At 62.8% G+C, this 23,083-nt stretch overlaps 2 protein-coding genes across 5 annotated transcripts; both read right to left on the bottom strand.

Moving 5' to 3' along the window:
* Positions 1–548: 548 nt before the first annotated feature.
* Positions 549–7,093, bottom strand: GFAP (glial fibrillary acidic protein). The gene is made up of 9 exons (XM_009472116.2): positions 6,621–7,093; positions 5,916–5,976; positions 5,250–5,345; positions 5,007–5,168; positions 4,155–4,280; positions 3,721–3,941; positions 3,479–3,522; positions 2,645–2,730; positions 549–2,318 (listed from the first exon to the last, which is right to left on the bottom strand). Exons 1-9 carry the CDS (start codon positions 7,091–7,093, stop codon positions 2,277–2,279), a joined length of 1,311 nt encoding a protein of 436 aa, XP_009470391.2. The 3' UTR covers positions 549–2,276.
* A 3,022-nt stretch (positions 7,094–10,115) lies between these two features.
* On the bottom strand, positions 10,116–22,434 carry KIF18B (kinesin family member 18B). 4 transcript variants are annotated; one of them, XM_087770128.1, is made up of 16 exons: positions 22,373–22,434; positions 21,116–21,517; positions 18,941–19,098; positions 18,360–18,464; positions 17,974–18,084; positions 16,427–16,624; positions 16,028–16,204; positions 15,579–15,653; positions 15,347–15,459; positions 14,906–15,026; positions 14,532–14,647; positions 13,579–13,793; positions 12,261–12,804; positions 11,342–11,437; positions 11,055–11,143; positions 10,116–10,693 (listed from the first exon to the last, which is right to left on the bottom strand). In XM_087770128.1, the coding sequence occupies exons 2-16, from the start codon at positions 21,429–21,431 to the stop codon at positions 10,593–10,595; spliced, it is 2,535 nt and encodes an 844-aa protein (XP_087626254.1). In that variant the 5' UTR covers positions 21,432–21,517; positions 22,373–22,434; the 3' UTR covers positions 10,116–10,592. The 4 variants fall into 4 exon arrangements, with proteins under 4 accessions (XP_087626254.1, XP_087626257.1, XP_087626256.1 ...); XM_087770131.1 differs by having other exon boundaries at positions 12,261–12,801; XM_087770130.1 differs by lacking the exon at positions 22,373–22,434 and adding an exon at positions 22,355–22,362.
* Between the last annotated feature and the right edge of the window lie 649 nt (positions 22,435–23,083).

The raw sequence follows: 23,083 nt of genomic DNA, 5'->3' as shown, positions 1-23,083 counted from the left end.
AGCGTAGAGCAGGACTTCCCCGCGGAGCTCATCTCCACTCCTTGTTTCAAGGACATGGCTTGGTGATTTCAGGTTTCCCAAGAGAAATACCACTGTCTGGGAGGCCGGGCAGCCTGGAGGGTCCCAGCGATGCTCGGGCACTTGCGCCACACAGATGATGTGCAGGATCTCAACTCCACCATCAGTCCTGACAGCTGCAGCCGATCCCAGGAGCTTCCCAGGAGCCGCAGCCTGGGTTCGTGCGGGGAAGGAGCTGGGTTTGGGGCTGAAGACCCCCGAGCAGATCCCTTCTTCCCCTCCCTCCTGGGAAGGGGATCTCTCCCACCCTGCTGCCTGCTTGCCAGCTCCAGGAGGGTTGTGCCTGCACCCGCCTCCCCTCTGGTGCAATCCCTTACGGGTGCTGACCCATGAAGCGTTGGCCATGCCTTGGGGTACAGCATCCCCCAGAAACTGAGCCCAGTTTGGCCTCCAGAAGGGCCTCACCACCCCAGCTAATCCCAAATAACCCACGGCGCTGGCTGCGGAGAGGTGGATTGCAGGCACGACCGTGGAAGCACAGCGCTTGCGTTAGCTTTATTTCTCATCTCAAGCTGCCGCGGGCGTTAGTGCATTAATTCAGTAGCGACGTGGGCTGCAAAGCTCCAGGCAGAGGCTGCTCGCGGGGGACCGAGCCCCCCGGGCCGCCGCCATCCCACCCCAGATGCCAAACCTGGGCAGCACCCGGGTCTCCTGTCACATCTCCTGCCCCAGGAACGGCCTTTCTGGAGTTGGTAGCTGCAAAGCAGGCTCAGCGCCTGAGCCAGGGGATGAGGGGGACAGAGGGGACAGAGGGGGATGGCATCCAAGTGGCATCCCGTGTGCTCATCCCAAAGGACTTATGGGGTATGAGAAGCGCTGCTGGGTTGTTGCTCCGATGTTAGGTGGCATCAGGGCAGGTTTCGCTCATGGTCAGTAGCTAAATCAAAGGTGGGGACAGGGGCTGCGGGCAAGCACCGGGCTGGGTGATGGCCCCGGCTGGGCTGGTGGCATGTGCTGGTCCGGCGGGAGGACGGATGGGGGGACAGGGCCACGTGGAGCCCAGGGACAAGGGATTTCCCCATCTTGAATGCCCACGAGGGGGGTGGGCCTGGGCTCCATGTGTGGCAGGGACTGCGACAGGGCAGCCCCCGGTCCCTGGCCCCCCTGGCTCCTAGTGTGAGCCCAGGTGGGACAGGCGGGATGAGGATGGCTCCGTCTGTCCTCCCCCGTCATTCCTGGGTTGCGGGAGGCACCTCCTGCCCTGAGAGCACCCATGAGTGCCCCGACACCCTCCTCCTCTGCACTCCCCTCCTCTCCATTTTCACCTGCGTGGGACCCCCCCAGGCGAGGGGCCAGGCCCACGGCCGTGGGTCACCCCTCGCCACGAGCCCCTTAGGACCGTTTTTCCCCACCACGGTGATGGGGACACCCTGGTGGCGGACACCCAGTGGGGGTCAGGACAGCCCCATGGCACTGTGCCAGCAGAAGCCCATGAGGCCACCCAGCCTGCCGTGCCCACCACTGCTGCCACCCCACAAACCACCCGGGACACCCCAGCGTCCCCAGAACCCCTCGTTATCCCCATTTCATCACCCTTTTACACCATCCTGACAGCACCCTGCCTCTCCATCCTCCCCTTCCTCCTGCCTGTGCCTCTTGGCTAAGCCCACCTGATGCTTGGTGACGGGGAAATGTCCCTCACCAGCTGGTACCTTGTCCCCTGCAGCCCCCCCCAAGATGCTCGGGGCCTGAGTGCACCAGGGAGATTTGGGGTGGCCTCCCCGACCAAGGAGAGGGCAGCAAGGTGGGATGCAGGCAGAGATGCTCCTGGCACCGCCATCTTGTACGACCAGTGCACGGAGATTGAAACAGGACGGACTCTCTCCCTGGGCACTGGCGAGCTGGAGACCCAGGGCGAGCGCAAGCACGGCCCCAAAACCACCAGTCCCTCCGTGCTGTGGGAACGCGGCAGCATCCTGGCCGGGGCAATCGGCTCTGCCCGGTACCACTCGCCTCCCCCGGGCATTGGCCGTCAGATGGGTGCTTTGCCAGCAGCCAGCCTCGAACAGGGTGTCAGCGGTCCCGGGAGCATGGGGCGATGTGGAAGAGGCGAAGGGCGGGCGGGAGGGAGATGCCCCCTGCCAAAGCACCCCCGGCTCCTCCCGTGCCCCGTGCCTGGCCATGGGGCTCCCGCGCAGCATCAGACGAGACCTACGGAGCTACGGCTACAAGCATGCAGCTGCTGCAGCTCGCCCGCCCTACGCCACCTCCTTGTGCTCCTGCTTGGACTCCTTGATCACCTGGAGGCAGAGGGAGAGGGGCCATCACCCCGGGCGCGGGCTCTCCTCCCCGGCTGAGCCTGCCTGGGTTCTGAACAAGCTTGGGGACAGGGACAGGGATGGGGACAGGGACGGGGACAGTTTTCTCTATGAGCTGCCAGGCTCAGCCCCACCATGGTCCAGAGCCAGCTCATGCCGTGCTCTCAGGGCACTGGGATCACTGGCTCCCTGCCCGGGCTGCTCCTGGGGTTGAGGGATGGTGGCCCCATGTGCACGACGAGTGACCCCCTTGGGGACGCAGGGGTGAAGGGGAGACAGCGTGGGTGCCACAGATGAGAACTTCTCACCTCTCCATCTCTGGTCTCCACAGTTTTGACCACGATGTTCCTCTTCAGATGGCCTTCTGACACGGATTTAGTGTCCAGGCTGGTCTCTAGGGGACATGGGCAGGACACGGCAGTGACCTGGTGCCCGGGGTATGGCTCCTCCAGCCACGCTCAAGTGGAGGGGCCCAAAGGGAACAGGTTGGGCTGGAAAACCCTGAACCACGGGAGACAGTGGCCCTGGAGACATGACCAGCCTCAGGGACACTGTTGGCCTCAGGGATACGGTTGGCCTTGGGGATGCATTTGGGGACATGGTTGGCCTTTGGATGTGGTTGGGGACATGGTTGGCCTTGGGGATGCGGTTGGCACTGGGGATGTGGCTGGCTTTGGGAAGTGGTTAGCCCTGGGGACACAGTTGGCACTGTGGACATGATTGTCCTTGGGGCTGTGGTTGGCCATGGGGACGTGGGTGGCTTTGGGATGTGACTGGGCTTGGGGACAGGGTTGTCCTTGGAGACACAGTTGGCCCTGGGGACACACTTGGCCTCAGGGATGTCATTGGCCTTGGGGATGCGGTTGGCACTGGGGACACGGTGATGTGGTCGGTCAGTCTCGGGGACATCATTGGCCTTGGGGACACGCTCGCCTTGGGGGATGTGGCCATGGCACACTCCTCCCCCCGTCTGGGGAGAACCCAGGAGTCCTGGTCCCTTGAGATTTGGAGGAAAACCTCCCGGTCCTTCTGGATGGGGCAGGGACGGCCAAGACGGCGCCTCCTCCCACTGAGCCCCCAGAAGACACCCCTGCTTGTGCCACCATCCCAACCCCCCCCGCCACGCATGGCCACGGCCTCACCTCGGATCTGCAGGTTGGAGAAGCTCTGCACAGGGATGGTGATCCTGCAGGAGCAATGGGGGGTGTTGGGAAGAGCATTGGGGTCCTGCTGGCCCCCCACCCCCCAGGCCTGGGGCAGGAGGGCTGCAGGGTGGTCCCCAAGCAGGTCGGACACCCTAGCGGGACCACGAGGACTTGGGGATGGTTTGGGCCACGGCCAGGGAGGGGGAGAGGGCAGGATGGAGCCCCTGGTCTGCCGCCACCTGCTCTCCTCGCCCTCCAGCAGCTTGCGGTACGTGGCGATCTCGATGTCAAGGGCCAGCTTGACATTGAGCAGATCCTGGTACTCCTGCAGGTGCCGGGCCATCTCCTCCTTGAGGCTGCGGATGTCCTCCTCCAGCCGCACCACCGTGTCCTGGTAGCCGGCTGTCTCCAGGGCGTAGCGTTCCTCCAGCTCCCGCAGCTGCCTCTCCAGGGACTCATTCTGGGGGGCCAAGAGGGGAGGTGACACCCTCCACGGCCACCTTCTCCCAGGAGCTAGGGGCTCTCCATGGCGCCCATCCACCTCCCATCCTTGGGGACCAGCCATTCCCCCAGCATGGGCTGGTGGTCCCCACCGCCGTGCCAGGGAGCCCTGTGGTGGTGGCAGCTCCCTGAGGCCGTGTCCCCCTCCTTGCAGCCCACGGCCGTCACCTACCGAACCCCGCAGAGCCTCCAGGTCGCAGGTGAGGGCCTGGAGCTGGCGCCGGTACTCGTTGGCCTCCTGCTTGGCCGCGCGCAGGGCCTCCGCGTGCCGGGCGGCTGCGTCCGTCAGGTCTGCAAACTGGTGGAGGGAACACGTGCCATGGGATGGGACCAGGCGGCAGGGATGTGTCCCGGTGGCATGTGGTGTGGGGACGCGACCCAGCTGTGCTCCACGGGAGGGACATGGCCCCAGTAGCACGTGGCACGGAGAAACGTCCCCAGTACTGCAGGGTGGTGGGATGGTGCACGTGGGACATCCCCCCAGTGCCATGTGTCCCTGGGGACACGTCCCTGCTTCCGTGGCAGAAGGGGGACGATGCACATGGGACGTGCACTTGATGTGGCACTGGGGACACGTCCCTGTTCCCACAGCAGGAAGGGACACATGGGACGTCCCCAAAGGGGACATCCCGTGCTCTCTTGGTGGGACAGTGGAGATGGGACACATCCCTGACGGCCGGTGTTGCTGGGGACATGTCCTTGCTTTGTGGGTGGGAGGGATGGTGCTGTGGGATGTCACAGGGGACACGTCCCTGCTCCTGCGGGACGTGCACGTGGGCCGTGTCACTGTGAACACAGCTCCTTAGGGACCGTGCCTATGTGACTCACCACTGGGGACACATCCCTGCTCCCCACAGGGACCGAACCAGGACAGGGGCCATCAGCGGGGATGCCAAACCCCATGCACCCCCACCAAGCAGAGCCACTCAACCCCAGGGGGGGGTCAACCCCAGCCCTGAGAAGGTGACATCCCTGGAGGGACAGCCAGGGCACCCAGCCGCCGGGTGGCTGGCTCCCACCGCACCTTGGACTTGTACCACTCCTCGGTCTCCTGGACGTTGCTGGCGGCCATGGCCTCGTACTGGCTGCGGATGTCGCGCAGGGCGGCCGTCAGGTCCGGCTTGCTCGCGTCCACCTCGATGTGCACCCGCTGCCGCGCCAGCTGCTCCTGCAGCTCCCGCAGCTCCTGGGGGGCCAGCGCAGGTCAGCCCGGCCCCCCCGAGCCCCGGGACCCCCCGAGCCCCGGGACCCCCCCGAGCGGGGTTACCTCCTCGTGGACCTTGCGGAGGAAGGCGATCTCGTCCTGCAGGGTCCCCACCCGCCGCTCCAGGTCCAGGCGAGCCAAGGCAGCGGCGTCCACGTCCTGCCACCGCGGGGGACAGGAGGGACCATCCCCAGGGCTGGCCACCCGGGTCTGCTCCCTCCTGAGCTGCCTGGCCCTGCCCGCCCCTGCCCACTCCTGCCTCTTTCTGCCCATCTCTGCCCATCATAACGCATCCCAGTCCCTTGCTGCCTGCTCCTGTCCATCCCTGCCCATCCCTGCCCTGTCCTTGCCCATCTTTGTCCCATCCCTCTCCCTTCTGTCCCTGCCCATCCCTGCCCAAACCATACTCCATCCCTGCCCATCCCTGCCCATCCCTGCCCATCCCTGCCCATCCCTTCCCCATCCCTGCCCCATCCCTGTCCATCCCTGCCCAATCCATACTCCATCCCTGCCCATCCCTGCCCATCCCTGCCCCATCCCTTCTCCATCTCTGCCCCATCCCTGCCCATCCCTTCCCCGTCTCTACTCCATCCCTCCCAATCCCTCCCCATCCTTTCCCATCCCTGCCCATCCCTGCCCATCCCTGCCTCATCCCTGTGGAATGCTGAGCTGGGGGCTGAGCCCCTGGGGTGCAGGATGGGGGACGCAGGATCCGGCCCCTACCCTCACCTGCCTGTAGGCAGCCAGGTTGCTCTCGGCCTCCAGCCGCAGGGTCACCTCGTCCTGCAGCCTGCGCCGGAGCAGAGGCACCGTTACTCGGTCGGCACCGTTACTCATTACTTTCAGCCCCACGGACGGACCCCCGGGTCGACGCCGCCCCATGCCACCAGCACCCGCACCCCGCATCGGTGTCTGTGCCCATCCCACACCCCTGCCACCATCCCACGCTGTTCCCAGGGGTCACCCTGGTCCCCGTTGTCACCCATGTCCCCATCACCCCCCTGGTGCTCATCAGTGCCTGGTCCCCAGGGCTACCCTGGTCCTGGTGGCCACCCTGGTCTCTGTCTCAGTGGCCACCTTGATCCCTGGGAACACCCTGGTCCCCATCCTGGGCCCAGGGGTCACCCTGGTCCTGCCACCACCATGGTCCCCATCACCGCCCTGGTCCCCAGGACAAGCCTGATCACCATCCTGGTGGCCATCCTGGTCCCTGCTGCCACTCTAGTCCTGGTGGCCACCCTGGTCCTGGTAGTCACCCTGACACCCACCCCAGCGGCCACTCTCAATCCTGTCCTGGTGGCTACCTTTGTCCCTGGAGCCATCCTGCTCCTGCTAGCCACCCTGGTCCCCACCACCACCCTGATCCTCATCATCACCCTGCTCCCGGTGGCCACCCTGGTCCCCAGGACTATCCCAAGCCGGGCAGTGCCTTACTTCTGCTGGAGGCTGCCGAGGTCCTCGGCGAGGTTGTCCCTCTCGATCTCCAGACGGGCCTTGGCGGTGGCCAACTGCTCCACGTGGCGCCGCAGGTCACGCAGCTCCTCCTGGTAGACGTCGGCCAGACGCGAAGGCTCCTGGTCCCGCGCCTGGTTCAGCTCCACCACCAGCACCTTGTTCTGCTGCTCCAGGAGCCGGACCTTCTCGATGTAACTGGCGAAGCGGTCGTTGAGCTCCATCATCTCCACCTTCTCGTTGGTGCGCGTCTCCCTGAACTCCGAGTTGAGCGCCGCAGCCAGCGAGAAGTCCATCTTGCCCAAGCCCAACCCCAGGCGTGCACCCACGCGGGGACCCGGTTGGGTGCTGCGGGGGGCCCGGAGCCGGGCTGGGGGGCTGGCAGGGAGCACCCGGTACACCGGGGTGGCAGGGCCGAAGCGGCGGCCGTAGGAGGACAGCCGCTGGCTCTCCATGCCGAAGGGGTGGGTGCAATGTGCCCGGCCCGAGGGGTTTTATGGAGCCCGGGGGCCCCCGGCTGCCCCGGCGCTGGCCGCTGGCCAGGGAGCCAGAGGCCCGGCACAAAAGCCGGCCTTTGTGGCGCCCGGCGGGGGCGGATGTGCCCTGGCAGCCAGCCCGGGCGCCGCGGCATGGCCCCCTGCCCACCGCCTGCCCCCCCGGCAGGCGCTGCCGGGGTCAGGGTGGGCCTGAGGCGCACACCAGGGCGGGAGACAGAGCGGTGGCCGTAGGGCAGCCAGTGGGTGGGTGCTGGGTGCAAGGCTGGGTGCAGTGCCACGGGCACCACGGGCGCTGGGTGCAACATTGCAGGGCACCGTGGGTGCTGGGTGCATTGCCGTGGGGTGCCATGGGTGCTGGGTGCGATACCATGGGGCAGCAGCGGTGCTGGGTGCGGTGCCATGGGGCAGCACGGGTGCTCCCACGACGCCCCTGGCCCCCGCAGTGTCTCGAAGTGCTCAGGGCAGAGACACTGGGCTGGCTCGGGCGTGCGCGTGTGCGGCCCCCCCGTGCACACACACCCGCCTGTGTGTGCACACACCCTGCCATGCACGCACACCCATGCACACCCCCGTGCATGCTGCTGGTACGGATCCGTGAGCACCTCCCCATCCTGTGCATGCATCCACACGCGTGCACGCACACACCCATGCGCACACACCTGCACGTGCACACACACGTGCAACTACAAATGCACGCACGTACCTACCCGTGTCCACACGCCCGTCCATCCCTCCACGCCCATGTCCACACGCACGCCACGTGCAACGCACGGGTGCATGCCTACCCTTGCACACACGTGTGTGCACGCGCAGCATGCACAGACGTGCGCACACGCTGCTCTCCCCGACCACGCGTGCAACGCCCAGCGCTGCCCACGCCCACCCACCCTTCCACGTACACACAACGTGCACGCGCACGGCCACCCTGCTACGCACACGCGTGCACCGCCACGCGTGCAGGCCCACACGCGTGCGCACACGCCCGTGCTCCCCGTGTCGCATCCCCTCGGGACAGGCAGCTCAGCACCGGCCACCGAAGCCCCGTCTCCCCCGCGGGCCGAGGCGCTTTGCAGGCAGCCTGGCAGCGCGGGCAGGCTGCTAATTAAGGCAGGCTGCTAATTAAGTGGCTGAAGCCTCCAAAGTCCTTTCCACCCCAGCGGGTCTGTAAAAGCGCTGGCCGGTCGCCGCTGGAGCCTGGCTGGGGCTCAGGACACCGGGTCCCCTTCCCAGCTCTGGCAGGGGCCTGATCCTGCCACGGCCGCGCTGCCTGTGCGTGGCCATGTCACCGGTCACACGTGCAATGAGTTTGGGGGGCCTGGGCGGGAAGCGAGGGCCGGGACCCCTCCCCGGGCAGGGGCTGGGTGCCAGGGGCTTTCCCCGGGCGGCTGAAAGGGGCTTTGTGCGGGGCCGGAGCCGGCGCTGCCCGGCACAGCCGTGGGGTGCCTTTGTGCCGGGGCACCGCGCTGCCGGGAAAGGCGGGGGGACGGATCCAGGCACGGCGGCGGTGATGGGCACGGGGCCACCGTCAGCACTGGCCCCTCAGAGCCACGGCGTCATGGCCGCAAACTGGGGCATGGCCAGGCCTTGGGGACAGTGCGAGCAGGGGATGGGGGTGCTCTGGGGACACAGGGACGTAAGGGAGACATGGTGGCATCGGGGTGGGTGCCCCGAGGGGCAGCTGGGATGAAGACGGGGGTCCCTGGGGTGCTGGTGGGGACGCCGTGGGGACAGGGACGGGGACAGGTCTCGCCGGCTGGCAGCTAGGTGGCAGTCGATGGCCGGGAAAGGCTCCCTGCCCGCTCGGGGACAGGGACACACAGCCAGGCCCCGCTGGCCCACGGCCACCATCGCTGGGCCACCAACAGCGGCCGGTCAGGGAGGGTTGTGGCAACAGCCCTGTCCCTGTGGGTGCAATCTGTGGGGACGTACGGGTGGGACTGGTGGCACTGGGACTGGTGGCACTGGGACAGCGACCATGGACAACCTCTTGCCAGCCCTCCATCGCCATGCTGGGTGGCCCCGTGTCCCCCCGGCTGTCCCCAACCAGTGGCACCAGCAGCGGGCAGGGTTTTTTCCCACAGAAACGCCCGGTTTGGGGCACCTACGGACCCCATATACGGCACTGGGTGTCCCCACCCCGCCAGAACAGTGACATCCCCGGGGACCCGTGCTGCGTGACAGCCCATGGTGGCAGGGGACCTCCCTCCCTACAGACTTTCTGAAGTCCCCCGGGGTGCACAGGCCCCGTGGGGCAGGGGGGGACAGAGCAGGGGCGCGGGGGCTTTGGGGTCCTGCACGAGCCCCCGCGCTGCTCCCCAGGGATTTATTTTCTCCCAGCTCCTACGCAGTCGGGATCAAAGCAGGGAAAGCTGTCACTCCCAGCGGCTGCGGGGAGGCAGAGCCGGGCTCTCCCCCCTCCTCCTCCTCGGCCCCCTCTTAATGAGACAAACGAACTGGGAGCAGGCTGGAAGTTTTAATTAGAAGCTTCCAGCCTCTGAGAAGACAAAGGCGAGATTTGCCGCTGCCAGGCAGGAAAGTAGAGCAGGAGGAGCCGGTGACCCCAGTCCCCGGGGGAGAGCAGCACGCCCCATCCTGCTCCTGCCACGCTTGGTCACCTCTGGGGGTGGTTACGGGGAGCTGGTGCAGGCAGCCAGATGTGGCCCGGTGCCCAGATGTGCCCTCGCATGGCAGGAAGGGGGTCGAGGGGGGCTAGGGGACAGTCACGGTCCCCAGGTAGGGATGCTCAGAGCTCTCTGGCCCAGGACCAGGGAGACAGGGGTGGCAGGGACAGGGTTTTAGCAGGGGGAAAGAGGGTGGAAACGCTCTCCCCCCTCTCTCAGCAAAGCAGCAGGAGCCTCCACCGCCTCTTGCCTGTGCCCTCGGACACGGAGCAAGTGGCCCAGAGCCCCCCAGGCCCAGCAAAGGGGGCAGGAGGCACCCAGGGGGTCCCGCCGATGCCAGGAGATGTAGGGGGAAGAGGGGAAGCCACGATAGAGCCCAGCCCCAGGAGCAAGGGCCTCTTCCAGGCCCGCTCAGCCAGGAGCCGCTACCCAGCCCCGGCTCCCCGCGCAAGGGGGAGGCGAGAAGAAACAACCGCACGTCTCCCCTCACCCCTCTAGTTGAAAACGAAAGGGTTTATTAAAATAAAAGTGTGTGTTATTTCTTAGCATCACCCATCTGTTAGCACTCGACACCCCGGCGCGGATTAGAGAGGGGCTGAGAGGGAACAGCAATAATCCATCTGCTGCAGAAACACACAGGGCTGCGCCGAGGTGGGGTATGCGCAGTGGGGGACAGGGGAGGGGGCCGGAACTCAAGGGGCAGAAGGGCTTGAGGGGATCCTCCTGGGGCTGCAGGAAGGGTGGGACGGGGCTCCCAGAGAGAGAGAGAAAAGTTTGGCACCTGGGTTTGGACATGGGGAGGGATCCTGGGGGGTGCAGCTATCAGCACAAGAGTTTCACGGGCTGGGGGGTGGGAGCAGGGGGGATGCTGCTGACTGCGCCAGCTCTTTGGTGGTCCTCTTCCTGCCCTTCCAGGCCAGAGCGCCCGAGGGATGTTCTGAGGGGAGGGAGAGAAGTGGATGAGACAGCTCCTGGGTAAAAGCAGCAAAGCCAGGTCCCCTCCTGATGGAGATCCAGGCGCTGCCAGCTCCCTCCTCCCTTCTACCCCTCACCCAGCACCCACCACCCTCCCCCGAGGCTGTGGCTGCAGCCAGCAAGCAGCAAACCCCAAACAGCATCTTCCACCAGCACCAAACATCCAGATTCCAGGTATTCCCCCCGCCTGAACTGGAACCGGGCTGGCACAGCACCAGTTTGCTGCCTGCCCCGAGGCAGGGATCAACTCCTGCAAGCCCATCGTGCTGTGGGGAGAGGGGTTCCAGGGGGCCCGGCCGGGTGCGGAGGGGGCCAGGGCTCACCTGGGAGGCGGGAGGGCTGCGCAGATCTCTGGCTGCTGCTTGGGAGTTGAGCGATGCGGCTCTGGAGCGCACCCAGGGAGGAAGCGGTGCTGCGAGAGAGAAAGGGGCCATTTTAAACCCCCGAGGCTCAGGGCGGAGGCCCCCCATCATCCCCAGATGTCACAGGCGAGGTCCGATGCAGGCAGGGACGGGGGCCTGAGCCCCAGAGGGGAGCACAGGCCGGAGCTGCCCGCCCTTGCGGCCTGCACGGAGCGCTCTGGGGCACGGGGTGCCAGCAGCTGTCTCACCTCTCTGCTTGCTTCCGCTTCTGTGCGGATGCTTTGGAGACAGAGGAGGGCTTGGGGATGGAGGAACCCCTCATGGCAAACACCGAGACGCAGGCTCTGCAGACAAGGAAAAGGGGGTTAGTGCCAGGACCGGAGCCTGACCGCCCGCTCTCGCGAGGCTGGGAGGCAACCGGGCCAACGCCATCCACCTGCAGGGAACAGAAGTCGCAGGAAACCTGCACGGTTTTGTAGGGGAAAATGATTCAAACAGGGATAAATCCTCAGGAGAGCCACACAGGAGGCGGCAGCCGCCCAGGTACTGCTGCTCCCTGAGGTGGCTGGGCCATTCCCCTGTGCCTCAGTTTCCCCAGTTACCCGCCAGAGGAACTATTTTTCCCTAGAGCTACAGGAGGAGATAGGGAGACCTAAGGGTGTCCTGCATTCCCAAGGGCATGCTGATCTCTGGTTTTGGACAGTCACACAAATTCACGCAGCTCTGTACAAGCCAGAGCCTCTTTAAAGCACCAGCAATATAAAAAAAAACCAAAAACAAACAAAAAATCCCCACAAAACTGAAACGAAAAACCCCAGACTGCACAGTCCCGACCCTTGCTCCAGCCTCACCGGGAGGAGAGGCGGTGCCCCACCTGCTGCCCACCCAGCACTTGGGGCTCCAGAAGCCATCTGGAGGATGCTCCTCCACATCCAAAGGCAAATGGAGAAGGAGAAACAGATTTTCTTGGAATGCTTTTTTGTATCTTTGCAAGCGATTCACACAGGAGCTCGGCCTGCTGGCTGCCCATCCGCAGGCCAAGTGTCTTCTGCCCACTCTCCCCTCTCAGCAGAGCTGCAGTGATCCACAAAGGATTCACCCAGACAGCAAGACCATGGAGGGGGAGATCCCCGAAACCATGGGTGAGCCATCCAGGGCAGCACTTACTTGGGCACAAAGGGGCCATCCTGCTTGTTTAGAAGGCTCTGGACATTCTCCCAGGCAGGGAATTGAGGCAGGCTGAAGGCAGCTGGGTTGGCCACACCGGGTGAATCGTTGTCCTCGCAGACCTCAAAAGTCACGTTCAGGTCGTGGACGGGCAGGGCGGACAGGCTGCAGCGGTTTTGGGCAGCCGACATCGTCAGGGGCACGCGGCTTTTGGTGACCGTCAGCGGGCAGATTTTGGGGGTGCAACACGATGGCACCGGGGAGACAGGGAGTGCCTGGGCTGCTGCTTTGAGACAGGGGGAGCCCAGGCTCTGTGTCACCCTGGGAGTCTCTGCTGCTTTCCCACCTCTCCGCTGGCGTTTTTTCCGTGCTTTGAGGCTGCGGGAAGTTCCCTGTTGGGAAGCGTTGTTCATCTCAGACCTCCTCCTCTTCTTAATCGGACTGGGAGCCACTGGTGTGGGACCGGAGAGCAGAGGAAGCTGCTCCAAGCATTGCAGGGCAGCATTCGTCACAGGGGTGCTGGGCACGGCGACAGACATCTCTGCTAAAGGAGCAGAGAAGAAACAGTCACCTCCTTGTCTGCAGTTCCCAGGCACCCCCAAACCCCGGGGCATCCCCCTCCGCCCCCCGTCACAGCTCAGCGGAGATCTGCCCAGTGAGCCCTACAGCAGCCGTTTGCCAGCGGTTGCTTCCATCAAACCGTGTTAAACCCAGAGGAAAAGAGCCAGCATAAATAATCCTGCGCCTTGCCAGCCTAAAGGCACCAGACTGCTCCCAAAGCAAGTGCCCGTGGCAATGCCCGGTCTGTCTGCAGAAAACAGGGTCTGCAGAGCCCGCAGCTTCACTATCGGGTGCGTGTGTTGGCACCGAGGATGAGGAGGAAGAGCTCAGCCCCGGTCAGACGCAGGCTGCCAGCTGGGAGGCTACACCCAGGCTGACTTGGGCAAATGTACCACGGAGGAGTAAACAAGGCAAGAAAAAACAAGGATCAGAACTGCTGCTGTGGTCTCCTGGAGCAGAAATATCACTCACGTTTAAGCTGACTTGCACACACATGCGAGGCTCCCCGGGGAAAAGGGCTGCTCACAGCTCCTGCCGTGCCCCGGGCTGCCAGAGATGCTGGCGAGCCTAAATCGCTCTACAAAGCGAGGCTGGAGCCGCTCTCGGCGTGCCTCGCTGGCCACCACGTCAGGAGAAACTCATCTCTCTGCCCTGCACCCGTGGCTAGGAGCTGCCGCCCCCCTCCCCCGGCTCCTCCAGCGCACGCTGAGACAAAGGCGAGGGGACAGCGCTGACTGTCCCAAATCCAAATCCTCACCGTCGCAGCCCTGCTGCATCCTCTGGGCTGGGGTGGCCTCGCTGACCTCTGTGGGTCTCTTCGGAGATGTGGCTTGCCCCGGGCTTACACCAGTCTCCTGATGGACCAGGCGCTCCAGTTCCTCCAATTCAGAGGCCATGTCAGGAGTCAGGAGGTTGACAGCCTTCAGAAGGGAATTCTGCTTTCGGGCAACGCTCAGGATAGCAGCTATAAGCCTGGGACAGAGAGACAGACCCAAGAACCAGTTAGCAGGTGAGCTTGAGCCAGTGTCACCAGTACCAGAGGCTCAGCACCACCAGCATCACCTCTGAGACACCTCCTTGGGTGGGGCAGAACCCGTTAGCAGAGTTTTGGGGGAAGAGAGGCAAACTCTGAAGCTGTGAGATACCCAAGCTGTAAATCTCTTACTGGAGAACGTGAGCTGCGAGTTGTGTGTTCACCTGTTGGTTACAAGGGGCCAAACGGCATCCACAGACTTTTTGCCGGGCCTCAGACGCTTGTTAGCTCGGCTAGAGGCAGACAGAGATCCAGGCACACGTCAGGGCCAGCCTCCCTCAAGAGACCTTTCTAAAGAGGTTCATTCTGCCAAGATGCTTGGGGCAGAGACATCAGCAGACGGTGCCATGGGAGCTCTGCCAGGGCAGGACCTGGAGGAGCGACTTCGCAGAGGCAATTTCAGGACTAACAACACGCACTTAAGGCTCACACAGTTGCTATGCCTGGAAACCTTCATTACTGGCATTTCCAGGAGAGACTGTGCCATGGGATTAGATCCCCAGGAGCCAAATCCCTTATTTTACAGGGCAGGCAGTCATCTGCAAGCCAAGACCTGGTCCCACATCCATCTAGACCATCCCTAGGGTGGCCACATGCAACACGGGAGGGGTGGGCAACCCACCCTCCACAGGCAAACAGAAGGAAGTGGCACATGGGGACAACATGAGGACACTCACCTGTCTCTCTGGCTGACGGACAACCCCTGTGGAAGGTGGCTTGGTTTCTTCGGTTCCAGCTGGCCATCTGTCGGGCAGGTGGCTCTGGGGCTGCTGGGAGGCATTTCCTCTGGAGCCTGGAGCAATCACCCAAAAGCCCAGGATTAGCCCATATTTGAGCTGAGTTTGGTCCCCAAACTCCCTGTTAGCTGGGAAGTTAAGCTAGCAATCCACAGCCCAGCACCCGCTGAGCCAGGACCCCCCAGACTGGTTGAGCTCCTGCCCCCTCCCAGCATGCCCAGTGTACCCCACGAGGGTATGTGAGCCCCCCAGAGCCTCTTCCGGGCCCTGCTCATCATGCCAAGCCCTCCCGCGCTGCCCACCCCTTCTCTCACCTCCTTCTCCGATTCCACCTGCAGCTGAACAGGCCACCCAGCTTCCAGCTCCTGCTGCTCTCCGCCACTCTCCCTCTGATCATCCAGAGCCAAGCATGTCTTCGGGACAGCTTCCTCCAACCTACAGAAGCCCAAGATGAAGCCACTGAGCCAGAGATCCTCTGGCAAAGCCTTCATTTTGCGAAAGAAGTTTTGGGATAGATAAAACAGAAGAATTGGCCTTTGCAACCCTGTTTCCCTTGGTGCTTGCATGCTGTGGTCCATCAGGTTCATAACTACACCCAACCACAGTCAAGATGGTGGTGCACACCAGCAGAGAAGCTCATCTGCTTTCTGATGGACACTCAGGCTCCAACCAGCACTAAAACCCTGCAGGCTCCTTGACACAGGGGACAGCAGGAGGTCACACCAAGCTCTGTCCCTCCTTCCCACCAGCCTCACCCGGGCAGCCCCACTGCGCTCGAGCTGAAGGGAGGCAGCAGTGCCGGCGCCTGGTTCTCTGCCTCCCGAGCAGTGCCCTCGTAGGCACGAAGCTTCGCCCGCAGATCTGCCACCTGCAAGGAAGGATCATCTGTTGCTCAGATGGTTTCACGACGCCCAGGAGCTCAGAGGTCCGCATCCCGAGCAAACCACAGCTGAAGAGAGAGCCCTACCCTCCCCGTCAGCATCTCACCTCCGCTTTCAGCTGCTCACAGACCACGGCGTATTTACTAACGTGGCAGTCGAAGCTGAGCACGTTGCTCTTCAGCTGCAGAGACAAGGGCAAGGGAGAGGTTAAAGAAGCACTGGGGCAGCACGTACCCCTCTGCGGACACTGGAGCAGCACAGCTACCCAGCCTCCGCCAGGGTCCCCAGGGTGGCTGCAGTGGACATGATCTGTGCTCAGGGACCCGCTGTCTGAGTCACGAGCCTTTCTGGGCTCTGAGCTGAGGAGCTTTAGCAGAAGACCAGGCACACAGCATCTGCAGCTTCATCAGCTCTTTCTGCCCAGAGCTGGAAAACTCAAGCTGGAGAAGGGAAGTACCCACTAATCTACCCCCACGACGCAGCAGGCTCCTTCCCACCCATCCCCAGCAGCTCCTATACACGTGGCAGATCACCGCCGCAATGCCAGGTCCTCACCGACAGCTTGATCTCCTTGGCCCGGTTGGCGTACTTGAGCGTGTTGTAGGTGTCCTCGTAGGCCAGCGCGGAGGGACTCACAGCAGCGATCATGACGGTGCGGCAGTTGCCGCCAATGGAGTCCTTCAGCAAGCGCGTGAGCTTGCTGTCCCGGTATGGGATGTGGGTTTTCTTGCTCTGTACCAAGAGATCAAGGCTCTGCTCAGCTTTTGGCCCTCAGGTGCTCAGCTCCAAATGCTGTGTCGCAAGGGGACAGCTGTGCTCATCTCGCAGCACCTCTCAGAGCCCAGCCCAGGCTGCAACCCTCGCCGCACCGGCTAGACCATCACTTGAGGACACCCCTCACATTCACCCACCCCAGAGAGCCAGAGCCCGGCGGGGCCACGCGAACAGCGTTACCTTTGCATCAGCCAGCGCATTGATGACGTTGATGAGGGCCAGCAGCGAACGGTTGATGTTGGCACCCTCCCGGAGCCGCTCTCCCTTGGTGTTGGTGACTGAAGCTCGCTCCGAGCCTGCCAGGTCAATCAAGCTCATCTTGGCCACTCGCAGATCCTGAGTGAGGCCGCCAACGCGGTCCTGCTGCTTCACGTAGATCTGCAGGGACAGAGGTCGGTGAAGCTGCAGCTCCACGAGGCACACAGCATCGCTGGTTGGAGCCAGCATCACCAGTTCCAATGTTTATAAAAGGATGGCAAAGAGGATCACACAGGCCGTGAGACTGAGCAGGGGGAAAAAAGGAGCCTGGCACACCAAGAAGACAAGCCAAAAACTCAGTGATGACACTAGCAGCAAATCCACGGAAGGGATCTCACAAGTGACAGAGCTACAGAAAATAATCAGCATCTCCTACGCTGGGTGAGCGAGGAGGGTGCAGCTGCTCAGGTCCCCGAAGGACCAACACGCCAAGCCAGAGCCCCGGTGTGACCCGGGAAGTGCTCACGCACGGCGGCAGCCCCAGCCCCAACTCTGACTGTGGATTTTGCCAGGAAAATCAGACGCCAACAGGGGCTGCAAGCCCCTAGACACAGTCTTGCAGTGCCCCTAGGGAGACATCCAGCCAGGGCTTTCAGTGCTGAGCCCAGTTCCCGGCTGGTGCGAGCAAGCAGGGACACAGCCACTGAGACTCACCTGGCAGCATCGCTCCACAACTTCCCCTTCTGCATCCATAAAGATCTCCCAGCACACGCCTCCCCCACTGCCCTGTAACACCCTCGGGCCCCCCAGGAGCAACTCCTGCATGGACTGGAGGTGCCACGGAGATGCTGGAGGCCAGTAACTGGTCCTGCATCCTCACCAGACTGCGATTTGCCTGCCGGGAGACAGAGCCAGCAGCGGGAAGGGCAGATTTCCAGCACAGCTAATGGATTCATGGCAGGCAGGAATCCAGCACCCACCGACAAGCCCAGCTGGGAAGCTGGCTGGGAAAGCATCCAGACACCTGGACTTCCCCCCTGGAAGCAGTAACGGGCAAGGCACCAGGTTCAGAGTGAAATTAAAGTCAGAGCCCTCTGTCTCCCCACGCAGCCGTGATGGCCCTGCCAATTTGGGGAAGGGCCTGGCTGGAATTGAAATCAACTGCAGGTTGCATAGGAGAGCACTGAGAAACCAGGGGGGAGCAAATTTACAGACCCCTGGGGGAGCATAATTCCTGGCTCAGTGCTGAGGGGGACATGACGGAGGAGACAGCCTGCCCAGGGCACCTGCAGGGAGGCACAAGCAGAAGCCAGCGATAATCGGCCCCCTTTGCTCTGGGTCAGGTTTTAGGTATGGCTCCCACACGCTAGTGGCCTGCCCTGCCCTGTAACTCTCTTTTTGGAGCCACGACCACTCTGATTTTCCCCATGGCACACCAGAAACCCTGCGATGCTGATCTGGGCACAGGCTTGATCCCTAGCCCCTTTTCGGCGCAAATCCCGAGCGATATCATAACCACCAGCCCTCACCTGGAAGACGGCGTGCGAGCGGGAGGAGGTGGCGTTGGCATCAGTGGGATGCTGCGTCCGATTTTTGTTGCCGTTGGCCAACATTTCCAGGACCTGCTCTGCCGACACGGGCTGGGAGAGAAGGGGCAGAGGGGAGGTATCAGCGCACCCCATATGCAGGCACTGAGACAAACCGACACCAAGCAGCCACAGCGACTCAGGCTGAGAGATCCCACAGCTCTGTGGGGCTCGTTTCAGCTCGGGGTCACGTTTGCTGCCAGCCAGGAGCCCTGCAGACAGCACCCCCCGTGTCTTCACATGCGCCCACGTCCCCAGGACACGCATCCACATTCAGAGCTGGCGTAGGCGCAGCGTCGCCCAGACCTTGTGCCCACTTTTATACCCACCTGGTGGAAGGAGAGACCCTGAACCACAACTCCTTTCTCGGGATCCTCCCGGATGGCCAGAGGGCCCTTGGGCTCCAGCAGGTCGTGAATCTGTTCGTTGTACACCTGGAGCACGAAACTCGATGTAAGGCTGAGGTTTGGTTCCCCGGGGGTGAGCAGGGAGAGGAGCTTTGTACCCCAGGGTCGCGCACAACCTGGTGTCCCCCCAACACCACCTCCGGGACCTTGTTACACCCAGAGCAGCTGATGGTGCTCTAAACGCAGAGGACAGCTCAGGAGGGCTTTACTGGCAAGTCACTGCGCTACCACTTCCTAAAGCCCTTTCAGCCAGGAAGCCCTCGTTGCCATGTGGACCACAGCAAAGAGCAGCAAATTCCCCAACGCCAGATGGGAGAAACCAGCAGCACCAGTTCACCGAACTGGGTGGGTCAGGCTGCTTACAGTCGGGCTGTAGGGGACACCAGGCACAGCTAGCAGCGCAGCAGGTACCCCGAGCGTGGCACTACAGGGTCTGGATCAACCCCAAATCTTAGCGACGGTGACCCGGAGGCAGGAGGGGACGCGGCTCGCCTGTAGCCTACCTCCTGGTAGGAGACTAGGACCTCGCAGCTCTTCTCCTCCTTTCTGGCCTCAATCCTCTTGTACAGCTCCACCATGGTGAGGTACATGATGCCAGGGCTTTTCTCTGAGCCCAGCATGGTGTAGGTTTTTCCTGCTCCCGTTGCGCCGTAGGCAAACACTGGGAGGAGAAAGGGTGGATGGCTGAAACAATCATTAATTAATGGAAACGGCGTAATGTCAGCTTCTTGCCGGAGAGGAGAGCTTCCCGCAGCAACCCCTGTGGCGGGGGTCACTCGCAGGCTTTGCGAAGACGAGGCAAAGCTAATTACCCTCCATGCTGGCTGCACTATCCTTTAGTGCAATTTTTTTTCCTCGTTTCAGCCTCTCTAATTTAGCAGACAGAGACAGAATGAGTCCCCAGATCATCACCTGCTTGGAGGCCATGCTCAAGTCACCCCTGAACCTTCCCTTTAACAAGCCAAGCAGCCTCGTTCCCCCTTACCAGAAGGTGTTTCTTCTTCCAGACCATGTAATTCATCTCATTTTCCCTCCCCATCTTTCAACACCCTCTTTGAAGCATCACCATCAGAGCAGGACACACTAATCTAGAGAGCCTCAGCTCTTCTCCCCATTAGCAGCACTCGGTGCTTCGTGACTCTCTCATTTGAGGATCCTGGAGTTATTTTATGCAGATAGAGACACGAGACGTGCCTGCCAGGTGGGCACGGTGACAGAGGCAGCCTTTAGCGGCTTGCAGAGCATGCCGGAGAGCCAGGAATAGCATCCTCCGGTCCCACTGCCCAGCCCAGCGCATGATTAGACAGGCAAGCGGTCGTCTCCTGCTCAGAGCCTGCCTCGCAGAAGTGATGTGCTCGTTAAGCCACTCGTCTGCTGACAGCCTGCGAATGGCACAAGGGTCTGCGGCATCGGGCGAGGAGCTTTCACACCCGGTGAGGAGCTTTCCAGACCCGGCTTTATGGCACTGCCAACCTGGGATATGCTCGCAAGGGACACAGCAGCCCCCAAAGCACCCCAAGATGTGTGTGCTTCACCACAGATCCTGCTCCAAAACTCAGCATCCTCCCGAAGCTCTGCCCGTCACAGCAATTTGGGCTAGGAAGGGACGGCGAAACCACAGTGCTCTTTGTGCCATGGATCCACCCGATTTCTTCCCATCCTTCCTGCCTCAGGAAGGTGGAGAACAAGGGATCTTCATCCTCGAAATGCCTGGAAAGCACCTGCCGAGCCTCATTTTCTACCCCAAGGCCCACCTTCATCCTCTACATCACATCTCCGAAAGCGCCGAGGACCATTGCGGTCCCCATTATCGCAGAACCACAGAACAGCCCAGGCTGGGAGGGACCTGGAGAGACCATCTGGTCCAAGCTTTCGTGGGAAAGGGAGTCCAGATGAGATTATCTCGCACCCTGTTCAGTGGCGCCTTGAACACCTGCAGCCGTGGGGACTCCACTACATCCCTAGGGAGGCCGTTTTAGTGAATGTTCTCACCGTAAAAGACGTCTTTCTTATACCGAGATGAAACCTCTCCCAGAGCAACGTGTACCTGTTGCCCCTTGTCTTCTCCTTGTGACAGAAGAGCCTCCATCCTCTCTGTAGCTGCCCTTTAAGTACTGAAAAACTGACGAGGCTCCCCACATTGGGTAACGGTTTTTAACTGACAGACGGCAGGTTTAGATTGGACATAAGGAAGAAATATTTTACGATGAGGGTGGTGAGACACTGGAACGGGCTGCCCAGAGAAGTTGTGGATGCCCCATCACTAGAAGTGTTCAGAGCCAGGTTGGATGGGGCTTTGAGCAACCTGATTCGGTGACAGATGTCCCTGCCCATGGCAGGGGGTCGGACTGGACAGTTTTTCAAGGCCCCTTCCAACCCAAACCATCCCGTGATTCTATAGGAGCACTTCATGATTTGCTTCCCCTCATTTACCTACCGAGATTAGACAGCATTTCCATGTCAGGAACATCCCCATCCTGACCCCACTTGCAATTGCCCCAGCTTGGTACCACCAAAAAGTTTAAAGCTATATGTCCTAGTGTTGCTTTTGTGTCCCCCCTCTCCCCAGCTTCTTGGGAGCTTCCAAAATAAATCCACGGCTCCGCTGAGCCCACCCAGCCCAGGAGCAGGTGCAGCAGGAGCTCCCACAGGGATTGAAGGTGCTCGCCAGGTCTTACCGGAGCAGTTGTAGCCATTGAGGACGCTGTCCAACACGTCACGGGTGGTATGATGGAACACCTCCTCTTGTGTAGCTCCCTCCCCAAAAACCCGGTCGAAGACAAACTTCAGGTCCTTGCCCTGGTGCTTGGGCCCACGGGTGGGCAGCACGCTGCCCAGGAAACCACCGGAATCCTCGGGGTCGAAGACAAGGATGTGCTGGTTGACGACGTGCAGGACGGGGTGCACGGCCCGCTCTCGCTCACAGGGGTTGGGGGGCCGCACACGCACCATGACGGCCACGGTGCCCTCCTCGGGCGGGGAGCCCAGCGCCATGGGGACAGAGGGAAGCTGGGGCAGGGGCACAGTGCTGGATGGAGAACACGGCTCTGGGCTTGAACATCCCGGGAACCTCACGCACTCTGGGGGGGGGGAAGGGATCAGCCGGGAAGTGAAGCACTGGAGGGGGAGCCCGAGGCTGGGCAAAGCCTTGCACCCCCAACCCTTCCCTGTCCTAACCCCAGCCAGTGCCCCTATAGAAGCCCTTATAAGCCCCCCACGGCCCTACACCCCCTTCAGGTCCCCACAGCCTCCTCAACGACCTTACATCCCCCTTCAGGCCCCTAGAGCCCCCCTCACCCCCCTCCTTCAGGCCCCTATAGTCCCCCCCGACAGTCATACGCCCCCTTCGGGCCCCTACAGCCCCTCCCACGGCCCTACCCCCCCTTCAGGCCCCCATAGCCCCCTCACAGCCCTACCTCCCTGCCTTCAGGTCCCCACAGCCCCCTTCACAGCCCGACCCCCTCCTCCTCACGCCCCAGCCCCCCCCACTCAGGCCCCTATAGCTCCCCCTCAGCCCTACCCCCTGTCGGACCCCTATAGCCCCTTTCACGGCCCTACACCCCCTTCGACCCTCCACAGCCCCCACACAGCCCTGCCTCCCCACCTTCAGGCCCCTATAGCCCACCTCGCCGCCCGTCCCCCTCCTCCTCAGGCCACTATAGGCCCCCCCTCACGCCCCTACCTCCCCCTTCAGGCCCCTATACCCCCCCGCAGCCATATCCCACCTCAGGCCCCTGTAACTCCCCTCAGACCTCTATTCTGCCCTGCCCAGGGCCCCTCCTACCGCCCCCGGGCCCCCACACCGCCTCCTCCCGAACTCCAGACCACTCCCCCAGCCCCTATAGATACTCCCCAACCCTACCTAAGCCTCCAGGCCCCTATAGCCCCTTCCCGAGCACCTATATCCGCCCCTATACCTCCCCAACGCCACTCACCCGCCACTTCCGCCGCTCCGCTTTCAAACGTCTCCGCAAGCCACGCCCTCTTTCCTGATTGGCCGTTCTCCCCGCCTCGCCCTCCCATTGGCTCCCCCGCCGCCACGCGCCCCGCCCGCCACGCGCAGCGCCTCACGGCCGTTGTAGTCCCACCGTTTCTGGGCCGGCCGCCATCTTCGTCCCCTGCCCCACCCCCGTCCCCGCCGTGGCCACCGGGCCGGGGCGACCCCCGAGGGCGAAAGAACCGATGGCCCAAGCGCTGTCTAGCGGAGACAGCCCAGCCAAGGGCCCGGGGAGGGCTGAGGGGGCCGGGGTCCCCCCTGGTGCCAGCCAGAGTGGGTGGCTGCACCTGCGCCAGGCCTTAATGGCAGCCTTTTCCTCACAGCTGACAGCCCCGGCCCTAACAAGACCCTGCTGCCTGGCTCCCGCCTCGGCCCCGTTAATTAGCACTGACAAACGAGCACCAGGGACGTGCTGGGGGACACTCACCCCCGCACCCTGTCCCCAGGGCCACCCATGCGTCCCCAGTGGCATCCTCTGACCCCGCCGCAGCCACTCAGGAGGCGGCCAGTGGCCCCAGGCGCCTGCTGTCACCTCTAATTGGGCCACGTCCTGCTGGTGCCGAGGCAGCGGTGGCGGGCGGACGTGCCAGAGGGTCCCCATGGCTCTGCATGGCCTTACTGTGTCTCCCCCCCATGCAGTGAGGACGCC

Source organism: Nipponia nippon, unplaced genomic scaffold, assembly GCF_047370975.1.
Source record: "Nipponia nippon isolate SJK-2023a ecotype South Korea unplaced genomic scaffold, ASM4737097v1 scaffold_32, whole genome shotgun sequence".
NCBI classification, from domain to species: domain Eukaryota; kingdom Metazoa; phylum Chordata; class Aves; order Pelecaniformes; family Threskiornithidae; genus Nipponia; species Nipponia nippon.
Note: the sequence above shows the minus strand (reverse complement) of the source record. Positions and strands in the feature narration are given on the sequence as shown.

Coding starts and splice junctions, on each gene's coding strand:
- GFAP (XM_009472116.2), bottom strand. CDS start 7,093: ATGGAGAGCCAGCGGCTGTCCTCCTACGGCCGCCGCTTCGGCCCTGCC. Junction 5,977..6,620: donor CTCGGCAGCCTCCAGCAGAA/GTAAGGCACTGC, acceptor GCTCCGGCGCAG/GCTGCAGGACGAGGTGACCC. Junction 3,523..3,720: donor CTGGAGGGCGAGGAGAGCAG/GTGGCGGCAGAC, acceptor TTGCTCCTGCAG/GATCACCATCCCTGTGCAGA.
- KIF18B (XM_087770128.1), bottom strand. CDS start 21,431: ATGGCGCTGGGCTCCCCGCCCGAGGAGGGCACCGTGGCCGTCATGGTG. Junction 15,654..16,027: donor CCAAGGAGATCAAGCTGTCG/GTGAGGACCTGG, acceptor TTGTCTCTGCAG/CTGAAGAGCAACGTGCTCAG. Junction 12,805..13,578: donor GATGCAGCAGGGCTGCGACG/GTGAGGATTTGG, acceptor CTGCTCCTTTAG/CAGAGATGTCTGTCGCCGTG.